The following is a 15,214-nucleotide window of genomic DNA, read 5'->3' as shown; positions in this document are numbered from 1 at the left end:
CTGAGTGCGGGTTTCCGGACTCACGACAACTAAGTTATATACCTGTTGCTATTGGTTAGTCGATGGATTGGAAGAGAGTGAGTGAGGGGTTGAAATGACCAAATGAAGGCAACAAGTAAAAGGTAAAAGGGATAGCATGAACCGCGATGGCGTGGGATCAATCCCGTCTCACCCCTGCCTGGCCCAGTCAATGACTCCAACCCTTCTCGACAGCGAGGCGTACTATAATCTCCGCCATTGCCAAACATCTGGCAGTCATGTCTCTTCCCAAGACCTATTTTCTGTGTCCGACATCGGATTTTCTCCATCCACCGCCAGCGGGTCCGCTTTGTCTTGGATCTATACTCCGCTCCACATCAACACCGCAATACCCTCTGAATAGGGGGAGATCTGTTGCCGTGACCGCGCCATTACCGCCGGTCGTGGACACCGACTGGAGGAAGACCATCTCCACCGAGCAAGGACTCGGGTGCGGTGTTTATGCACAGTTCCTGCAGCTGGCTACCGGGGGATCGCCCCTCGGGCCTGAGGTGAGCGTGGAGACTTCCAGAAAAAGGGCGGAGGTGTTTGCATTTGACCGGGTGACGACTCTATCATTTGAGCCAACGCAAGAGTACGTTGAAGAAGCTATCCAAGCACCTGCCGTGCAGACGTGGCTGCGGGAGCCCAAACAGAGATTCGCCCCCGTTGTCTCGCTCTTTCTCGTCACTGGCATGAAACTCGTTCAAGGCGCCAGGATCAAATACTCCACTTCGCAGAGTGCAACAGTTCGAGGAAACATGGGGTTTGACGTGACTGCGCTGGGTACATCCATCGGCCCAAAGGGCCACTGGGTTAGCAGGAATGAGGACGGGACAGAACTCAATCGTGAAACGGAATTTGTGTTTGCGTTCCGCGTGAAAAGGCTCAGATTCGGCCGCAGACTGAAGGTGGAAGAGTACAACAAGGGCGCATTCTTGGCCATTGGTGGAGAACAAGAGAATAACGCCTCTGTTCTGGTCGAGGAAGTGGACGGGTCACAGATTAGCACCGCTCAAGCCGTTCCGGATGTGACCGAGAATGGCGATGTCTATTGCGTCCCCGCTTAAATATGCTACAATCTGTTTGAGACCCCAATGAACAGTGTGAACAGCTCTACTTTGACAGCATTGTCAGTACCTAGCTTTCTAGCTATACATGTGTTTTTTGATGTCCTCAATCTTTTCATAGACATGCTCCCTTGTCGACTCTCTATCAAATATTACATGGGGCGTGAGGTAGTGATAGCCTGCTCCTCTTGTATGCCTGACCATACTCCTCAGAACCGCATTCATTGAGCCGGCATCCTTCAGCCACGGCCCCAGTGCTTCACTGCCTGGCCTGATATGTTGGTCTTGCTGTCGGACAAAAGACAGAACTGATGCTGCCAGCCCAGCGGCTATAGGGGTTGCGACCGATGTACCTGACATTACCTTGACAGTTTGACCGCGGCCATCTTTGCCAACTGGCCAATGAGAGGAGACGCACTCCCCAAGTAGACTAAAGTTGACATCTTTGTCGTCTGCGGTCGGGTTGAACATGGAAGGATTGCCATGTCCATCAGTTGAGTGTATACAAAAGACGCCGGGATATTGAGCTGGAAAGGCCCTGCCAAGGTTCGCTCCATCATTCGATGCCGCCGAAAATAACAATGTCTGACTGTATATAGCATTGGCTATGGCTGCTTTTATTGGCTGGCTGTGTTCACGAATCCCAAATGACATCGAGATGATGTCCACTTTCCATTCGGAAACTGCAAAATTGATGGCCTGAAGAAAGATTCAGCTTGAATCAAAATTCTGCTCTGCCATAGGGGCCAATCCTACCTCTGCAATGTCGCCGTAGGTGCTACGATCGATTGTCTCTCGATGCGCAATTCTGGCGATATAGATCTCAGCACACGTGGCAACTTTGAGCAGAAGTCCAAGAGCATGAGTGCCGTGCCCGATCTCATCTCGGATGTCTTCTGGTTTTGTATCAGCGATGAAGCTTCGCGCGGCCTTGATCCGTGGATCTAGTTGTCGATTCTCGGTCATTAGAAGTGGATTCTCAGGGTCAAACCCGGAATCTAGGATCGCTATCCGCACCGGTTCGAATGCTCTGGGTTCGGCTTCGATTGATTCGTAAGGGTCAACAAAGTGATGAATGGAAGACAGAAGGTTGTCCATCCATCGTTGCGAAAGTTGACTCCTGTCTGCCTATTAGAACCACAAAATATCATGACCATTAAGAAGAAACCTCACTCTTCCTCACAATCCGCCCGGTAGCTTGCATCAAAGAAACACAAGCTCTTCGCTGGCGGCTCCGCTAAATGTCCGCTTAGTTGCGTTTTCAATGGAGGCCGTGCCGGCATCCGTAGAGCCATATCTGAGTTGAACGATGTATATCCCGCGGGCGTGACGTCAGAACTAGAACGATCCGGAATCGCTTGGGCGCCGATACTTTTATCACATGAGTCCGCCCTGTCTGTTCGATGGCGCACAACCTCGCAGCCGATGGAGCCCCAGCGGAGCCTATTCTCTTGAGACTCAAATGAGTCCAGGTCCTCCAATCGAAGTCCCCACCCATTGTGTATCTCAGCCTCAAGCCGCTTGACAACATTTTGGTAAAATAGTCGCTGTACGCTGACCGATTCAAAGTCAGCCTGCTGTCCAGGGGGTAAGTACTCCCACTGCAGGCATGCCTTGGTAGCAAGATAGTAATCAACGCTAGCATCAGCTTCCAAAGATTTAAGCTTCTCAAGACTGGTATAGTAGTCAGTATTGATGTTTCTGATGGTGGACGAGTCCTCCTGCATCATGTCCACGGGTGTGCAATAATGAAGCTCGCACAAGAGTATACCAAGCGCTAGCACACTGGCATTGGGATGCACCCTGTGTTTAGAGTTCTCCGAACTGACGCTGATATCTCTATTGTGGTTTGAATGCATTGGGATGTGCTCCATGGCGAGGAAAGGTTTCGTAATATCTGGAAGTTCTCCACTTTGCAGTGGCTCAAAGAACAGAATTTTTGAGTGATTGAAGGAAGGCTGCAGCCACGGTGTCTCCAGAAATGGAAGAAGCGCGGTAGCCAGAGTGACGGCCAAAATCCGTTTACCTTTGAATGGCAATGCAGATGAGCCCCCGCGTAGTTCCTGCTGACGCTTGAATAATGCCGACAACGAAACTGTTCCAGACGTGCGATCACCAGCAAAGGTCTTCGGTTGCGGACGAAGCCTCTGAAACCTCCCATCTTCAAGAGCAAAGTTCAAGCAATTAGCCTGGCCAAGAGACTCTGTAATACTTTGACATATGTGGGCGAAATCGGAAGCGCCGCAAGTTAGAGGCTCAGATGTGCTCCTCATCCTGCTTTTATGCACGTCTCTGCCGCGAGTTCGTTAGTCAGAATCATTGCCGATTGCCGAAGGCTCTAAAAGCTTACTTGACAGTTATTCTGGCTTCTTGCAACTCTACCGCAAGAAGAGACCGTACGCCGAAGAACACTTCGAAGCACGTCTCGACCTTCAGATCCTTCTTTTGTCGTGGCAGTGAAAGTCGAACGCTTAGTCCTGAGCACTTGTGGCAAACACAGATCCAATCTCTTCGTAACGCATTGTTCAAGGATAATAAACGTCTTCTCATCAGCACAGCGAAGTCGGCATTTCGGTCTTCGGGATCATCGCACGTAGCTGGTTCTTCGCGAGGTAGAACCCGGCGTCTCTTAGCCTCACTGTCCAAATACGCCAGTTCTTGAATGACAGCTTCACTTTCTCTTCTTCGTTTACCAGTGCGAATGGAGATTTTAGGGCTGGAATGCGAATTTTGACTCGGACGCTCGATCACGCTGCGCATCGTCTGAAGCTTCGGATACGGCACATCATGCTGTAGGCGCTGGTGCATTACTTCGTGTTAACAAGCAGGAAGCGAGGGGCTAGAAGACTGAAGCTTGCTGTATATAAAGAGCGCTTACAAAGTCTGGTTCTCGGGCAGAGTCGTACTGAACATAGTCTTCAAATACACGCAAGGCCTTTGCAAGACGTTCAGGCTCAATCTCATCCAAGTCGTCTGCATCATGCTGCAGATATGCATCCGTCCGAAGCCAGGCTTCGCGTGTGCGCGATCTCAACGACGCGGGCTGCGCGGACCTTTCCGGTGGTTTTCTAGCGAAAAACCCAAGCACATACTTAAAAAGACCTCGAGAATCGTTTTCGTCCATTATTCAAAATCAGCACAAATGGATTGAAAGATTTGACCGGGACTCAAACCAGCTATAATATGTAAGGATTGAAAGGCAGAAACTAGGCGTCTTAGCTATGTATTATTAAAAGCCTGTAAAATCTGGCCTCGGGGCTGTGCTAGCCTGCTTTTTTAAAAAATCAATTCCGAGTTTGACTGACCGGCTGTTTATTCACAACCCTCGCCTTCTTCTGACAATAAGGATCTGGATAGGTGGTAATCAGAAAAGAATACAATACGGCAGGCTCTTTCTTTTCCTATATCTACGCGTACAATTGTCTGGTAGAAACAACCATTTTCCATGAACATGGGATCGCGAGTGACAGATAGCGGATCTCAGCGTGGAAGTATCCGGGATGACACCTTCAGAAGACCAAGCGGAGAGTACTGTAGTAACTGTATGGGGCATGTACTGTACTGTAATTTACAGTAGTGGGGATTACCCACTCGGTTCGGCGCGTCTTTCAGCCCCTCAAAGCTTGGATCAGGACCTGGAAACAGCTGCAGTGGATTCTCAATACGACAATGATAACAGTGCAGCTGTAATAGACTCAAGCTCCACTCTACCCATGTTTGTTCCGAGCGCATCATTAAGTCCATCCTCCAGCCAATATTCTATAGAGTAGGGTGAACGCTCCGGCTCGAGGGTGGGGTAAGCTTGATCGTTTTGTTTACCTCTTACCTCGTTTCTGAGCTGTTCGGGTGGGGCCACAATCGACGGTGACCAAATATGATAAACAGCAGCAGACTACGGACCTCAGCTATGACAAGCCCCGACTCACTAAGCGGCTAGCATGAGAATGATTAAGAGCAGCTGATAGTAATAGCTCCATCAAGTGGACCTGAGGCTTAAATTAACTAGAAGTCTATAGGTAGTTCCTAGGTCATTTTGAGACTTTACTAGGAATCCGATCCTTTTTCTCCTCACTGACGCCACAGCGGCATGACTATTTGTCTGCTCTTTGAGTGGCCACAGACGTGTATGTATCCATTATCCTACGGATGCTAGCCCTGCCGTTTCTACCTGGAGATAAGCAAAGCCTTGCTGTTGTAGGAGCGCCCTCCTTTCTATTTGAAGCGGCAGCGGTAAGGCTACTATGTATCCATCCAAGGTACCATATACCAGCCCTGCTGTACAGTACATGCGTACCATCCTAACCCGGTAAGCGGGACTTTTGTACGGAGCAAATTGTTGCTATTTGTCAATTCTCGCTTACAATCAGTTCCATCGCCCTCAATAAATAATCCAAGCCACTATACCTGTGCGCTGGTATTCCTTGATTATCGCCTTGTTCTAGGTTGAGCTAAGCCTACTGTTATATAATAATTCCCTTGGTGATATCTCTCCTCTTCTCTGCTCTTTTTATCGGCAACTAAGAACTAAGCTCTTTTGTTATTTTTCATCCTATCACTGTCCGTCTGGGGAGAATATTATATCAGGGACAAAACTCAAAAGACAGCAAGTACTGAAAGTTAATATAAATATCAGAATCGATTCTACAAATCAGCCCAAGGTCAAAGTACAAACTGTTATGTAGCAGGAGATCTCTGAATAGCAGTTTAACAATAAATATATTCTTGGTGGCTACCAGCCTACAAAAGTAGACTATCTTGAGATCTTTACCAGTCTGATCTTTTTATATAATAAGTCTTGCAATGTCTATACTTATCTACTAATTAGGGCTCTGCTTCTACTACTTGTTATAACTACTTTTCAGCAAGAATTAGCACAGTCTTAATTTCTTAGTATATTGTTTATGGACTATACTTCTAGTATATAGAAATCTATTTAGTCCTTAGTATACTCTACTACCTGATGTAATCCCGCTTGCATAGAGTAGAATAGTTCTGGTATAGAATAGATCTACCTAGAATTATTATTGTAATAGTAGATATATTTTCATCTAGTATCTACTATATCTTCTTTTGCGAAGTGAGCTTGCAGAAATTATACTAGACTACTATAAGTCTTCTTCTTAATATACTTCTTTATATAGTCTATTTCTCTTGATAGTCCAGTGGAATACAATTGTATTCTAATACAAGCTCTAGATTCTAGTCATAGGATTTATTACTATTATCTTAATCTCAAATCCTTTGCTTAAAACACTGCGCTAGCAAAAAGTAAAGATAGATGCTTTTATTATCTTATAGTACTTTATTATTTATATCTTTACTACATAGAGTTTAATAATACAGGCTTAGATATATACTACAATACTTGGAAATATATTAGTATCTACTTAAACTAAGTCTCGATAATATTAGAGTTAATCTTTATATAGTATATCTACACACCTACTCTACTTTCTACTCTAAGAGAAAAACAATTCTGACAAAGTTGTATAGTTCCGGATTCTAGAATACTTGGCATCTGGAAGATTCGATATTTGGGAAAGCTTTTACTAGATCTTTCATCTTGCTATCTTAAGCACCATATATATACACCAGATTACTCTGCTGCAAGGCTTCACAGCCTGCCATATATTGGATGTGTGTTAGCTCCAGGGTGTCTATTGAGCAGATTGCAGCTTGATTTGATGCTAGAGTGTACAAGCTACAATACATACAATTCATGGAGCACATAGACTTGTTGGCAGCACCTTAAGTAGTACGACGCCGAAATTCGAGAAGAGGGATCTGAATTGGCAACCCGCCGTGACGGCAACAGGTCGGATTTATGGAAGTTAGGGCAGTAGAACCTTGCAGACCTCAGTCCGATCCCGAAGATTTATCACTAATGGCCATTGCTCTTCACAGAGTCTCATTTCCCCATTGCTCTGGCGGCCAATGTCTGTTGGTATCAGACGCTGGTAAGTAATTCCGCAAAAATACTCGAGGAATTGCTGGTTAGAACGTACCAACCTGTGCAGTGCTTTTGGGGGGTAAGGCTCTACTGGCGTCGACTAGCGCTTCGGCTGCTGTGTTTGTCGTCGTTTTCAGCTGAGAGAATGATTTACATTGGAACAAGTTTAAATGATCCGTAGCACTCAAAATATATTATCATCTCGATTCAGAGTCTCACAGTAAGATTGATCACCCTGCCAGTCACTGTCACATGACAATCTTCCCACAATCCTGTACCGCTTCATATGGAACTCAAACCACTCATTAAGAATCGTCTGCTCTTGCTCCCCGAGATGATGAAACTCGGCTGTACAAGACGACTTGTGGAAGGTTGAACGAGCCAGTGCACGCGAAGAGTCCTTTCAAGCGTGTAACGCATCTTGGCAAGGAATGTAAATGGCGCGTACTGTGATAACAACCCCCCGGCGCGAAAGCGGGATTCCTGCTCACGTCGAAGACTATCCCCTTGATGGCGAATAGGGTCGGTCTGGTGGGATCTGTGCCTGGTGCATGTTATTTGCGAGGTCTGGGCACTTGTGCTCGGTGTAGTTAGTTTACATACCATCGGCAAGGTGCAGTTCCTGTGTTGAGTTTGTTCAGATCGAGGGATTCGGGATAATGCATATTCGAGTCATTACTTGCTAGAGTTCCCTAGAAAAATATAGCGGAATGCACTGCATAATTGTAGTCTCGGTAGCGGATACTGGTCTTCTTAGATGATTCCTGGAGCAAGAACTGTGGTATTTCTCTGCACTGCCTTCCCCGGCTATTCTGTTTCACGGGATTAATCAGTTGCTGGCTATGGACCAGCCTGTGATAGGAGTTGGGTAGGTACAGGACTCACATTCCTATAGAACACACAAAAAAGTAAACTCAGTAATAGTTCATCTGTGCAGTACAAAGCAAGATCCTTTGTTTCTTTTCCCTGCCATTGTTCAGGGTCGGTGGAGATGGTAGCGAATCGGGTGGAGTTGCCACCCCGAAGGAACAACGGCATGAATATTGCTGCAGTATCATCGATTACGAATCTAATGCTTAACTTCAGTCAAGCTCATGCTTCCCTACCAGTAGGTAGAATGTGTCTCTGCCACTTCTCGGATCCGAGTCCGCGGAAAGCCGTCGGACAGCTGCGCGCTTATCCAAGGTCATTTTTCTATTATACTACCTAGTAAGCCAGAGTGGGAAAGATCGGCTAGACTCGTATACCACAAATACGGGAGATGCTAGTTTCATACCTCTTCACAGCTCGAGACATTGCTCTTCAATCAATTTGGACACCCACCGCTCAGGCTATATGATACTTATACGCAATATCCATACCACCATTGACAACAACATCAGCAACAAGAAGAATCCTCCCTACTTCCTAATAGTCTCTCGTCCCGTGATCCACTTCAAGCCATGAAGTCCTTTTTAATGTGCTTTGGCCAGATCTTGATATACGGCCACCTGGACGTTGGGGTGCAGGATAGGGTCGGAGGCCAGATGTACCTAGTGGTGAACTGCCTGATGGTAAACAGAATCCTTCCAAAGAACGGCCTGCTGCGACGCGGCATCCTGTCGGGCAGACCCTCGATGATGTGCTTGAGGGCGCCGTAGCTGTACTAGTTCTTGATGCTGTATGTGATATCCTGCCACAGCGTGGTCGTGTTGTAGACGGCGGTGATGTAGGGCATGGCGTTGGTCGATTTCTTCGAGTTGGAAAGTGACTCGTTGAGGGGAGAGCCCTCGTGAGCAAAGATAATCGCGGCCCCCGTAGTGGGAGAATCATGGCGGGCGAACCGGGCGTGCCCACTTGATAGCCGATTGCCGCGGCATGCCAGTACGCGTAGGGGGTGTCTGCGCCGTCGGCTTCGGGGATGTTGTTGCCGATTCTGTGTGGATTGTTATTTAATCTCTTATGGACTAATGGGTTGGAATATAAGGATACGTACGGAAAAGAGGCAATGTGGAGATTGGCAGGCTGGGCAGATCTGATAAAGTGCGACTTGGGGTACACGTGCTGTCACAGCAGTTGTCAGTCTTTTAAAGCTTTGAAGCCAATCACCGGATTCAAGAATGCACCTCCCAGCATTGGAGCATGGAGACGGTGCCGAAGGGAGCCTCCGTGGGCGGATCGTGTTGAGAAGCCTATCAGAATAGAGAGAGTGCTTGGTGTCCGAGAAACGGAACTTCTTATGCTTCCAGATTATTCCAGCCGAACTATTGGTGAAAGGACCAACCAGGCTCTGGGTTATAAAAAGCAAGTTATTGGTTCTCTGGGCCCAACTAGCAACCCCATACATCTTGGTGTTGGTAAAGGCCTGTATGAGTGTCTTCTATTCAGGGTTGTCAGGCTCCATGGTCTGCGATATATACTGCTCAAAGTCTTTGGGACTGTTTGAAGTGCGGAAGGCAAGATAGCTAGAGGGCAACTGAAAGGATTAGCTGTAGACACTATATATGCAGAATAAGATATACCCGGGGAAGTAGAGCTCTGAGAAGGTAATAAACTTGATGCCCTCAGCCAAAGCTTGATGAATTATCTCAACCAACTAAGTAATAGTAGTATTGAGACTGCAGTTCCACTAGATCGATTGGTCAGAAAGAGCATAGTAGACAAATCCAACTAGAGGCTTGTAGACAGCAGTAATCTTAAAGTTCTTAGAATCCTACTCAAAGCCAGTCGCAGAGTCATCCTTGATATGCGATTCTGAGGCAATAGGTGCGATAGCCGCGGTCTGGGCTGTAATGACGACAGTGACCAGAAAGGTAGTAATGGATCCAAGAAGCATAATTATCAGACGGAGAGGTATAAGAGATTTAAGGGGCTGATTGGAACGAATAAACTAGAGCAGTCTTTATACTGATTCCAATCCATAGTGTATACTGGCCGCGTAGATACGAAGCTGCAACACCCAAGTATACTCTTATGTAGGAATAATAAGATACTAGAATCCAATTTGTGAAACTCTGTCCATGATTCAGTGGTGGGGCCCAAATATCAAGTAATACCAGCAAAGCAGTCAATTCCTGAGCAGCCATGCTCTATCTCTGTCCTGAGACAGTATTGAAGAGAGAAAGTCCACGTTATATACTCTTTGACTACAGAAGTTGAAGAGACGAAGAGTAAAGGGAAGAGTAAAGGATTAGAAACTCCAATCCAGTACTCCGAGAATTCCAATTACATATAGTTACTTATCTTGCCAGAGATAGTAGAGAGATGAGTTTGAGATTATGATCACAAAGGCTTCGTCTTTACCCATCAATATATTATCCTTGGTATCTCTTATTAATCACCCTGCCGGAGGACTGAGATGGGAGATACTTACCTCTCTGAAGTATGAAAGATGGTAGGATCCATTCCAGCATTAGGCTGCCGACTTCGGAGACGTCGATACAGTAATGAATATTTATACAAAGATTTAATAAGAGGTAGGCGTGTCGTCAAACTTGCCAACTCGCCGGAAGTAAAATAGTCTGGTTATTAGTTGCTCTGGAATCTCAACAATACTTCCCAGAAATTATTCCTTTACTTGATATTAGTAAGTACGCAGGAGTATAGAGAGATCAGTCACGTGCCGTTCTTATGAAAGCGGCGGCACCCGTATAAGGCAAGCGGACGGGACTCGTAGCAAAACATTCCAGTAATGTAACTACTAAGGTAAAGGTATACTAAACAACAACCAGTACACGGTCCACAATCAAAGATGCAATGCAATCTCATTACTTCATACACATTAAGAACCATCCCCTAACCGATCTGCGCATTCGAGAAATCCATCTCTGCATGTCCGAGCGTATTAGCACAATACAAAGAAAAACAAAAAAAGGTAAGGCAACTAACCAGGATGCTCCGCCTGGAACTTCTTCAGAATTTCCATCTTCTTCTGCTCATCGCTAGTCATCCCGCCCATCTCCTTCTGCCGCTGATCGTACATCATCTTCTCGACCATCGCCCTAGTCTCTCCATCCAAATCACTCAGCTTGGACGACTCGGGCGTGATCTTGCTGACATCGATCTTGGGCGCCCCCGTCACCACATGCGGCCACCACTCCACCTTGTTGGCCTTGTCCAGGTGCACGGCCACCTCCTTGCCGGGAGGCTGCGAGGTCGTCTCCAGCGTCCAGGAGCTCTCGTCCACGATAATCGGGTGGGGGAATTCGCCCTGCGCACGGTTCACAAAGAAATTAGCAAGCATATCTCGTAGCATAACCCCAAATACCTCCCCCAGAGCAAAAGAACATACCTCAATAATAGCACTCTCCCCCTTAATCGCCACTTTAATCTTTGTCTTGGTCAGCACCACGTCCAAATCCCGGCCGCGCAGATGGCCTGGCACCGGGATCGTCACTTCCACGTCGCGGATCGTCTGCGTCCATTTGTAGGGGAGGGTGGCCTGCTCGGCCTCCTCGGCCGCCTTGCGGGCTTGTTCTTCGGCGTCGCGCGCGGCGAGGTCTGCGGGGGTGGGGTTGGATTCAGACATTGTCTGAGGGGTTATCTGAGGGGCAGGGTGGGGTTAGTTCAAGCTGGATCTTAGCTTCTAGCTAGATTCCAGGTCCTGGGAATCTGGAGATGAACGTACTTGATAAGCGAGTTGAGAAAATAGAGAGGCCTTGGTGTGAGAGAAGTTGTTGAGGAAAAAGAGAAGCAGCCGCGGGGGATGCGAGGGGTGGAGAAGCTCCGCGGTTCGAGTAGCTTCCGTCGTTGCGGGGCCCGCTGCTTGCACTTACTTTATTTCATGTACTACATAGCATATAGTCTACAGTCCGGAAGGCAGACCACTACTTTCCAGGGAAACAAAAGGCTGTAGTGCAGTACATACGATGTAGTCTTCAATCCATCACGTCGGACAGCAATTACAAGATATCATGAAAATCTTGCCTATATACCTGCCTCCTCCGAACCAACAGTCTCCATGCTCCCGGCGCATCAGGACTGTAGCCCTTCAACGTATCAGTGTAAATGCAGAATGCCATCGCAGATTACCATTCCCCCACGTCACCCAAGAATGTAATTTTGCTTTCACACAAATGCTAAGAAAATGAGCAAAGATGCTCCCCATATCGCTGAAACGCCGTGAAGTGAAGTGAATGGGCTTGCCTGCCGTGCCTCCCCCAACCTCATCATTCCGTACTATCCGTCAAGTTCTCCTCGCCGAAGAGATCGACTTCATGGAGCCCGTGCGAGTCTCTCGGGTCGAAACCAGTCGCGCTGGGTCCAGCATGTTGCACGTCTTCCACCTCGACCACCTGGCTGCCTTCTCCGCGTTCGAGAGATCCGAAGAACTGACCCGCATACTCGGCGGTCGCGTTGGCAAGCTTGGCCTCGAGGATTCCTTCCAGCATGCGCATGTCTTCCTTCCATTTTTGCTCGCGGCGGGCCTTCTCCTCTGCTGACCGGCGGCAGGTCCCCTCGCGCTCGCGCGCCTTGACGCAGTTTGGACAGATGTAGTTGACTTCGCAGAAAGAGCATTTGCAGGGCGGATGGGCTCGTACGCAATCCTGGCACACGTAGACCGCGCAATTCGTGCATTCGCGGAGCACGCTGACGCAGCGCTGGCGTTGGTCGCCGACGGCACGGTACTGCGGGCAGAAGAAGGATTGGCAGCCTTGCCATCTGAATGGATCCGACGGAGAGTCACAGTAGTTGGACGAGGGCGACGAGGATCGAGATCGGTTGGAGTTAGACAGCGAAAGGCTCCTTGAACGGCGATGGATTAAGGAAGCGGGCCCCGGGGGCTCGGGTAGAGCGCGACTACGCACCTCCCCGGCGCCGTCACCGTGGTCTTCAGTGAAGCTGCTCGTCGTGGAATCGAGCATACGCTGGGTCCGGAACGGTAACTCGATCTCAGGGACGGAGTTGGGATACGCCATGTGCGGGGCAAGGTAGCCGCGAGAACCTGATGCGGCGTGGTTCTGAATCTCCATCTTTTCCATGGTCAAGTCCCGGTAGCCACAGATTCGCAACCGTAGGCCACGGAGATCGTGCTCAATGCACAACGGCTTGGAACAGCTCTTGCAATGCACCTTCCACTGCGGCGTATCGTAGCAGTCTTGGCACAGGTTCCGAGGACAAGCCGAGGGTTGTCGGTCGGGTGGACCGAGCAACCACTTCATCATTGCGATGTGGCCTGTCTCGAGCGTATAGTCCGGCTGTCGGGGGTCCCCGTAAGCGTCGCGAGGAAAGGTCTTGCTCCATTCTTGGGCTGAAATCTCAAGGTCCTCCCACCCCCGTCCCCGGGGCAAGGGCACTGCGCGTACCTGATCCACGTCCCGATTGGAAGTTCCGATACTGATCCCGCCGCCTCCGGAGAAGATAGGTTCCGTGCAGCACCAGTGCAACTTGAGGGCAGGATAGGGCGTCAGAGCGCTAGTGTTGGGAGGGATTGCGTTGGGATCGGTGAGTTCCACGGGGTCTTGCATCAGACACGGCGAAACCCGCGCGCCGGGGGCCCACCAGAAGGGGGTTGACTCCTCGCCTGAAGAAAGCTCCAACTGGCCAGCGATGTAAGGTCGGTCGTATGCACAGCTGGCACAGAGAGTCTTTCGACAACCGACACAATGCATCAAGATACTACATTGCTCGCACCGTTCAGCAATCAATTCGCAGCAGTTGTCACAGCGGATGTTTTGGACAAATTGCGCGTGACTCCGACGAAGATGGGCCGGTTTCATCTTGCCATCCCCTAGATCACCGACCTCGCCCGTTCCCAGTGGTTCACCGCAGTAGCCCGTCTCGTTGTGCTCCCACAGTTTGCCGTCCCGCGTAGCCGGCCGATTGTTCGAATCAATCGGTCCGATCCAATTCTTTGACCTCCAGAGCCGGTCGAAGACCACCCATACCTCAGCCGAGCCCTGAGGAACCCGCAACGATACGTATCCCCTCCGACGAAAGCATCGTCCAGCGGGAGTGGAGCACCAGGCCGTATCCGTCCAGATGCCCAACTTGTGACAAAGGTTGACCAGTTCATGTGTGGGCTCCGAGTCCGAATCCTTTCGCGATAGCGAGGATGTCAGGTATGGACGACGGCGATGGTGTCGACATCTATAAGTGTATAGACTTTTCAGCGCCAGGTGCTTGGTGGCAGGGGAGCTGCCAATGTTGCGTTCCATATTCACATCGTACTGCAGACCAAACATGGTCAAGTAAGGAATGATATGGTATTTGAGCGACACGTTCTTGCATCCCCGCACAGAGAGATGCTCGAGTGTCTCCCGTCGCGCATGAAGGACTGTAGAGATAAGGATCTGACCCGAGACCGCCGTGTTATCTAATTCGAGACTGCGCAAGCACGGGCTGAACGGCAGCACCACATTCATCAGGAGTTGATCGAGAGCATACGGTCGCGACTGCCGGGGCACCACTGCCTCCGAGGAGCCCGTGAGAACCACGCGAATCGGTGGAGGTGTGCCCGAGGGAAAGAGAAGGCGGAACGAGAGGTACTTCCATGCTGTCGGGTATGAGCGGAGAAACGAACGCAGGTAGCGGGAAGTGTGATAGAGCGAGAGTATGGAATTAGTCGGAATTTGGAGGAGGAGGGATTCAAGAATCGGCGTATGGGTGGTGAGGACTCTTTCAAAGGTCGATAACGAGAGTTGAGCTTGGAGATCCGATTGTACCAGCGCGGAATCCACCAGCAGTTGCTGGTTCTCTTCTCCGGCCATTCTTATCGTGGATGCTATGGGCGCTATCGGCGAAAGTCGATATGATATGAGGGCGCAGAGGCCGAGACTCCTGTTTGGACTTTTCCCAGGTCTTGAAACTCTTTGTTACTGGATTGAGTCCAGCACGGAGTTGGAGGGTAGAGTGACGCGGAATCGCGAGCACGGCGGAGAATGCGGGTAAGACCACCCATCATAAGGGGAATCAAGAGGGCGACGATGCGCAAGGGAGGTGAGAGTTTACATCCCAAGGCTAAGCATCATATAAGATCTACCAAGGGAGAAAAGACAAAAGCAGGCAGAGCAGCCGAGGAGGAAAACCACAACAGGGGGGGGTTTCTTTTTTTTCTTTTCTTGGGGGTGGGGGAGAGACGGAGAGAGGGAGGGAGTTTTGGGTGAGAAAGGAATGAGATGAGGTGAGGTGGTGAGGTGATGGGGGTTGGGTTTAGTGTGTGTGTGCCAGGGTGGGCGTGGGAGCGGGAGGGAGTGTG

At 49.2% G+C, this 15,214-nt stretch overlaps 7 protein-coding genes across 7 annotated transcripts; 2 read left to right on the top strand and 5 right to left on the bottom strand.

The window, feature by feature from the left end:
* The first annotated feature begins 172 nt into the window (after positions 1–172).
* BP01DRAFT_359336 (uncharacterized protein) lies at positions 173–1,244 on the top strand. Its single transcript, XM_025575652.1, has one exon. The coding sequence runs from the start codon at positions 258–260 to the stop codon at positions 1,086–1,088; it is 831 nt and encodes a 276-aa protein (XP_025428641.1). The 5' UTR covers positions 173–257; the 3' UTR covers positions 1,089–1,244.
* BP01DRAFT_302969 (S8/S53 family peptidase) lies at positions 1,167–4,212 on the bottom strand (the record flags this gene model as incomplete). The annotated part of the gene is made up of 5 exons (XM_025572095.1): positions 1,167–1,771; positions 1,871–2,208; positions 2,262–3,356; positions 3,439–3,887; positions 3,967–4,212. The coding sequence occupies 5 exons, from the start codon at positions 4,210–4,212 to the stop codon at positions 1,167–1,169; spliced, it is 2,733 nt and encodes a 910-aa protein (XP_025428640.1).
* A 1,576-nt stretch (positions 4,213–5,788) lies between these two features.
* On the top strand, positions 5,789–5,971 carry BP01DRAFT_302968 (uncharacterized protein; the record flags this gene model as incomplete). Its single annotated transcript, XM_025572094.1, has 1 exon — positions 5,789–5,971. A coding segment is annotated over one exon (183 nt), but the record flags the coding sequence as incomplete, so codon positions are not given.
* Positions 5,972–7,222: 1,251 nt separating this feature from the next.
* On the bottom strand, positions 7,223–7,583 carry BP01DRAFT_302809 (uncharacterized protein; the record flags this gene model as incomplete). Its single annotated transcript, XM_025572090.1, is given in 2 exon segments — positions 7,223–7,438; positions 7,455–7,583. Coding segments are annotated over 2 exon segments (345 nt in total), but the record flags the coding sequence as incomplete, so codon positions are not given.
* A 1,100-nt stretch (positions 7,584–8,683) lies between these two features.
* On the bottom strand, positions 8,684–9,161 carry BP01DRAFT_385313 (uncharacterized protein; the record flags this gene model as incomplete). Its single annotated transcript, XM_025577582.1, has 4 exons — positions 8,684–8,806; positions 8,875–8,953; positions 9,014–9,081; positions 9,144–9,161. The coding sequence occupies 4 exons, from the start codon at positions 9,159–9,161 to the stop codon at positions 8,684–8,686; spliced, it is 288 nt and encodes a 95-aa protein (XP_025428637.1).
* Positions 9,162–10,703: 1,542 nt separating this feature from the next.
* Positions 10,704–11,744, bottom strand: BP01DRAFT_346564 (NudC domain-containing protein). Its single transcript, XM_025573643.1, has 4 exons — positions 11,645–11,744; positions 11,309–11,588; positions 10,906–11,227; positions 10,704–10,844 (listed from the first exon to the last, which is right to left on the bottom strand). Exons 2-4 carry the CDS (start codon positions 11,543–11,545, stop codon positions 10,813–10,815), a joined length of 591 nt encoding a protein of 196 aa, XP_025428636.1. The 5' UTR covers positions 11,546–11,588; positions 11,645–11,744; the 3' UTR covers positions 10,704–10,812.
* A 124-nt stretch (positions 11,745–11,868) lies between these two features.
* Positions 11,869–15,178, bottom strand: BP01DRAFT_359333 (uncharacterized protein). The gene has a single exon (XM_025575651.1). The coding sequence runs from the start codon at positions 14,724–14,726 to the stop codon at positions 12,186–12,188; it is 2,541 nt and encodes an 846-aa protein (XP_025428635.1). The 5' UTR covers positions 14,727–15,178; the 3' UTR covers positions 11,869–12,185.
* Between the last annotated feature and the right edge of the window lie 36 nt (positions 15,179–15,214).

The sequence above is a fragment of the Aspergillus saccharolyticus genome, assembly GCF_003184585.1.
Source record: "Aspergillus saccharolyticus JOP 1030-1 unplaced genomic scaffold BP01scaffold_33, whole genome shotgun sequence".
NCBI lineage: Eukaryota > Fungi > Ascomycota > Eurotiomycetes > Eurotiales > Aspergillaceae > Aspergillus > Aspergillus saccharolyticus.
Note: the sequence above shows the minus strand (reverse complement) of the source record. Positions and strands in the feature narration are given on the sequence as shown.